Source organism: Nicotiana tomentosiformis, chromosome 5 (genome assembly GCF_000390325.3).
Source record: "Nicotiana tomentosiformis chromosome 5, ASM39032v3, whole genome shotgun sequence".
NCBI classification, from domain to species: Eukaryota; Viridiplantae; Streptophyta; class Magnoliopsida; order Solanales; family Solanaceae; genus Nicotiana; species Nicotiana tomentosiformis.
Genome location: NC_090816.1, coordinates 54,056,817 through 54,062,691, shown reverse-complemented (window position 1 = coordinate 54,062,691; position 5,875 = coordinate 54,056,817). Strand labels below are relative to the sequence as shown.

Sequence of the window (5,875 nt, the reverse complement as noted above, 5' to 3'; positions counted from 1 at the left end):
CCCCGGTCAGAGATAATGGATACCGACACAACGTGAAGTCGGACAATCTCGCAAATATAGACCTGAGCCAGCTGCTCCGAAGAATAAGTAGTCACCACTGGAATGAAATCAGCTGCCTTTATCAACCTATCCACAATCACCCATACTGCATCAAACTTCTTCTGAGTCTGTGGGAGCCCAACAACAAAATCCATGGTAACTCGCTCCCATTTCCACTCGGGAATCTCAAGCCTCTGAAGTAACCCACTTGGCCGCTGATGCTCATACTTCACATGCTGACTATTTAGGCACCGAGCTACATACTCTACTATGTCTTTATTCATTCTCCTCCACCAATAGTGCTGCCTTAAGTCATGATACATCTTAGTGACACCCGGATGAATGGAGTACTGCTAACTGTGGGCCTCCCAAAGAATCAACTCACGCAAACCATCTACTTGGGAACACATAGCTGGCCCTGCACCTATAACACACTTTCATCCCCAATAGTAATCTCCTTGGCATCGCCGTCCTGAATCGTGTCCTTCAGGATAAGCAAATGGGGGTCGTTATACTGACGCTCTCTGATGCGATCATATAGAGAAGACCGAGAAACCAAGCAAGCTAAAACTCGACTTGACTCCGAAATATCCAATCTAACAAACTGGTTAGACAAGGCTTAAACATCCAATGCTAATGGTCTCTCCGCTGCCGGTAGATATGCTAAACTGTCTAAGCTCTCCGACTTTTAACTCAAGGCGTCGACCACCACATTAGCCTTCCCGGGATGATATAGAATGGTGATATCATAGTCCTTAAGCAACTCTAACCATCTCCGCTGCCTCAAAGATCCTTCTATTTGAATAGATGTTGTAGACTCTGGTGGTCGGTATAGACCTCACAAGTGACACCGTACAAATAGTACCGCCAAATCTTCAAGGTATGAACAATAGCTGCCAACTCAAGGCCGTGGACATGATAATTCTTCTATTATACCTTCAACTGTCTAGATGCGTAGGTAATCACCCTACCGTCTTGCATCAACACCATGCCAAGGACAACACAAGATGCATCACAATACACAGTGTAAGACCCCGAACCCATAGGCAACACCAACTCTGGGGCTATAGTCAAAGCAGTTTTGAGCATTTCAAATCTCTCCTCACACTCCTCGGTCCATCTGAATGGAGCACCCTTCTGGGTCAACCTGGTCATAGGAGTAGCAATAAATAAGAAACCCTCTACGAAACTGTAAGGCCTCGTAAACCTTTACCTAAAACCAGGGGTTTCGTGGTGCCGAAGTAGACTTATGCATTGATGATTGTAGAAATTCTTTGCGGCGAGCAAGCTCGCTGTGGTTCGGACATTTTGGGTTGAATAGTACATTGGGAGTTAAAGAAAAATTTTGGAAGTGCAGTGTGTTTCTACGGTACCTTCTACAGTCGCAAAACTAATTTGCGGACTGCAGATCTGCCGCAGACTGAAGCAGAAATTTGGGGAAAATATTTGGACCATTATGCGATCCATTATGCGGCCACGTAAGCATTTCGCGGGTCGCAAAACCCATCGCAGACACAGCACAAAAATTTCTAAAGGAACATTCTGCGGCGCATTATGTGATCGCAGACCGATCGCAGAGTGAGGCAGGAGTGCCCAGTTCCGGAGGGCCATTACGCGGTCCATTCCGCGGATCATAGAAGCGCATATTAGACCACAGATCTGCATCGGGGCTTCATTGTTTCTAATTTTTAAACCCAACCCCATTCTTATAAAACAGTCCTAGAGATCATTTTAGAAGGTTCAAACTTAAATTTTAGAGAGAGAAATGTGGTCTAGAGTGAGAAAAGGAATTTCTAAGTCACTTGTTCATTAATCTTTGCTCAAGCCTTGAAGAATTCTCTAGAATAACTCACAAGGTCTTCAACTAAAAGGTAAGGTTCTAGCCCTAACCTTTAATTTCGAGTTGTGACTAAAAATAGGTATTAAGCCAAGCAATTCTTAGGTGTGGGAGTTATTCATTATGCATGCATGTACTATATAGAGTTTTTGGGAGATGTTTGAGCTCAAATGGGTAGATTTTGGGTAGTGAAATAGAGGAACCCATCATAGGAGGACCTTGATATCATAATGGCCACCTAGTGTTTGATCAAATGCTCAAATGAGCTAGAATCATGAACTCCTTCCTAATTCATGTTCAATGTTGTTGTTTCTCTAAAAAGATCAAAGTTGCTAGGATTCCGGAACTTTGTAGTGAATTAAGGAAAGCTCAAAGCGAGGTATGTTGGTTAAACTCCTCTTTTAGAATTGAACCCCACAATGGCCTTGTAAGTCCCGTGATGCTCATTATAAATTTATTATTCCAAATAAGCCTCTTGTCAAAATAAACATACATTCAATATGTATTCCAAAGATTTTTGTTATGTTGAGTTACTGTTTGAGAATGCGGTTTAAGTATGGGATGCATGTTATTATGTTAAGATTTAAAAACGTGATTCTAATGAAAGCTATCATGTCAAATTGTGTAATAAATCACATGTGCCTAAGACCCTAAATTGCTCAAATATGTGTTTAAGGTCTTAATTTGAAAGGCCTTGTTGTTGATTATCCATGATGATATTTGAAAGTGAAAGAAGAGAACATGAAATATGATGTGCAGCTAAAGTGCCAAGAATGATATTGCGTCATGACCATTGGTACCAATGAAATATGATGTGTTTAATAGTAAATGGTTTGGGAGTATCGATTAGCCACCGAGGAAGGGTAGGTCGAAATAACCTAACCCCGAAACTACACGTGCCACTGTAGGAGTGATTGAGGGGTAAATCCCCGCGTTAATGTGATGAGATTGTTTCCCCTTATATGAGATGAGATTGATGTGTTTAGCTATTTCCCCTTATATTGGATGAGATTATTGCTAGCGAGATGTGATGTGATTGTCGACCCATACGGCATTGTGGCGAGACGGCTTAGCCGATCGGGCTGAGATCGGATGCCATGCTGCGCACATGGTGGTATTATGAGTGGATGTCTCAGGGTGAGACGGCTTAGCCGGTCGGGCTGAGATCGGAAGCCGTGCTAAAATACGGTGGTGTATCGGTGCTAAATGGCTCCCAACTTAAAAAGACTGTAACTTACTTGAAATTTTCCTTTCCCCAAACTTGACACCTTAATACTATTTGATTCTCTTATTGATTTCATGTTTCCTTCTTCGTTTGATGTTACTAGTTCTATTGAGAGGGTGTTTTGTTTTACATACTAGTACTATTCCATATGTACTAACGCCCCTTTTGTCGGGGGCGATACATCTTTAATGGATGCAGGTGGTTCCATAACAGGTGGTATTGATCAGTGATAACAGCACACTCCCTCCTCAGCTGACTTGGTGAGCCCCACTTCATTTCGGGGTCCTGTATCTCTTGTCCTTTGTACATATTGTTTGAGGCATGGCCGGGGCCTTGTTGCCGGCATTGTCGTAGCACTCATTTGTTCCTGTTAGAGGCTCTGTAGACATAGTGTGGTTTGTATCTATTTTTGGGAAGATTAAACTAAAAATGTTATAGTCGTATCATCTGTTCCACTTTAACTATGATTGTACAATGTACTGTTTTGGAGACTTGTTAATGACGTAACTAATGGAAATGAACTGGTGGTATTCAAATGACCTCTTATTGTCTAATTAATGAAATGTATTCTTCTCTTTATTCATGAGTGAGTTAGGTAGACAGTATTGTGCATTCTTGCTCGACCGGGGTAACTCTATTGAGCGTCAGTCGCGCTCCCCGGGGTTGGGGCTTGACTGAAACAAAAGTTATACCCTACCAAACCAAGAAAACTCCGTATCTCAGTAGCTGAACACGGTCTGGGTCAACTTTACACTACTTCAATCTTCTTCGGATCTACCTTGATCCCACAACTCGACACCACATGACCCAAAAATGCCACCGAATCAAACCAGAATTCACACTTTAAAAATTTTGCATACAACTTATTGTCTCTCAAGGTCTGAAGCACGATCCTCAGGTGCTGCTCATGATCCTCTCGGCTCTGGGAGTACACCAAGATTTCATTAATAAACATAATGACAAATAAGTCAAGATAGGGCTGGAATACACTGTTTATCAAGTGCATGAATGTTGTTGGGGCGTTGGTCAGCCCAAATGACATCACAAGGAACTCGTAATGACCATATCGAGTCCTAAAAGTAGTCTTCAGAATATCCGAATCTCGAATCTTCAATTGATGATAGTCTGACCGCAAATCAATCCTTGAGAACACTCTGGCACCATGTAGCTGATCAAATAGGTCATCAATGTATGGAAATGAATACATGTTCTTCACTATAACCTTGTTCAACTGTCAATAATCAATACACATGCGCATAGAATCATCCTTCTTCTTTACAAACAAGACCGGAGCACCCCAAGGTGACATACTAGGCCGAATGAAGCCCTTATTAAGCAGCACTTGCAACTGCTTCTTTAACTCCTTCAATTCTGCAGGGGCTATATGATATGGTGGAATAGAAATGGGTTGAGTGCCCAACAACAAGTCAATACCAAAATCTATATCCCTATTGGGCGGGATGCCCGGAAGATCTGCCAGAAATATATCTGGATAGTCCCTAACTACCGGAACTAACTCAACGGTAGGAGTATTAACACTAACATCCCTTACAAAATCTAGATATGCATCACACCCCTGCCCAACCATCCGTTGTGCCTTAAGGAAGGATACCACCATGTTAGGAACATAATCCAAAGTACACCTCCACTCCAACCGCGGCAAACCTAGAATAGCCAACGTCACCATCTTGGCGTGACAATCAAGAATAGCATGATAGGGCGACAAACAGTCAATGCCCAAAATAACATCAAAATCCACCATATTGAGAAATAATAGATCAACTCTGGTCTCAAAATCACCAAGAATAAATAAACACGACCGATACACACGGTCAACAACAATGGAATCTCCTACAAGCATGGACACATAGACAGGAGAACTAAAAGAATCACGGGATTTACCCAAATACGGAGCAAAGTAAGATGATACATATGAATAAGTGGAGCCTAGATCAAATAAGACTGATGCATCTCTATGAAAAATGGGAACAATACTTGTGATAACTGAGTCGGATGTAACTACCTCCATCCTAGTCGGAAGAGCATAACATCTGGCCTATCCTCCCACTCTTGGACGATCCCTACCTGCCTGACCTCCACCCCTAGATGGTTATGCAGGTGGAGTGGCAACTTGTTCGGTAACCACAGCTCGAGAAGGCTGAGGACCCTGTGGAAGATGTGGAGCCTGAGTAGTGTGTGGAACCCCTCCTGAGCCTGGGGCAGTCTCTCGCCATATGAATAGTATCACCACACTCGAAACAAGCTCTCGGAGGACGTGGCTACTGAAACTGGCTCGGGCCTGGTCAGCTGGACTGACTGCTAAAAGCACCCCGTGCAGGAGGTGCACTAGATAGTGGCGGTGAATAATTGGCAAACTAAGACTTGGGAGTAGCCGGATTACCAGTGGAAGCTTGAAGTGCTGATTGAACTGGACAACTCACATAAACTCTACCATGACGGGCTGCAACTTGAGCACGTGCACCACTATATGTGCCAGAATCTCGAGGCCTCTTGGACTCCCTGTCCTCTCTCTCCGGGCCCCTCATACAGTCCAATCCTCTGAGCGATCTCTACTACCTACTGGTATGGGGTATTAGTCTCCAACTCTCGAGCCATGCTGAATCTAATACCATAGTTGAGCCCCTCGTTAAATCGACGAACTCGCTCTCTAACTATGGAGACTAAAGCTAGTGCATGTCTGGACAACTCGCAGAACCTGACAGCATACTCCGACACGGTCATAGCATCCTGGCGCAACTGCTCAAACTCCGCGC

The 5,875-nt window shown here is 43.5% G+C and overlaps 1 protein-coding gene across 1 annotated transcript; it reads right to left on the bottom strand.

Annotated features, from left to right (window-relative positions):
- Nucleotides 1-4,335: 4,335 nt before the first annotated feature.
- Nucleotides 4,336-5,130, bottom strand: LOC138892372 (uncharacterized). Its single transcript, XM_070176080.1, has one exon. It carries the CDS (start codon nt 5,128-5,130, stop codon nt 4,336-4,338), a length of 795 nt encoding a protein of 264 aa, XP_070032181.1.
- Nucleotides 5,131-5,875: the final 745 nt, after the last annotated feature.

Excerpts from the sequence above, each read along its gene's own strand:
- LOC138892372 (XM_070176080.1), bottom strand. The coding sequence starts at position 5,130 with ATGGAGGTAGTTACATCCGACTCAGTTATCACAAGTATTGTTCCCATT.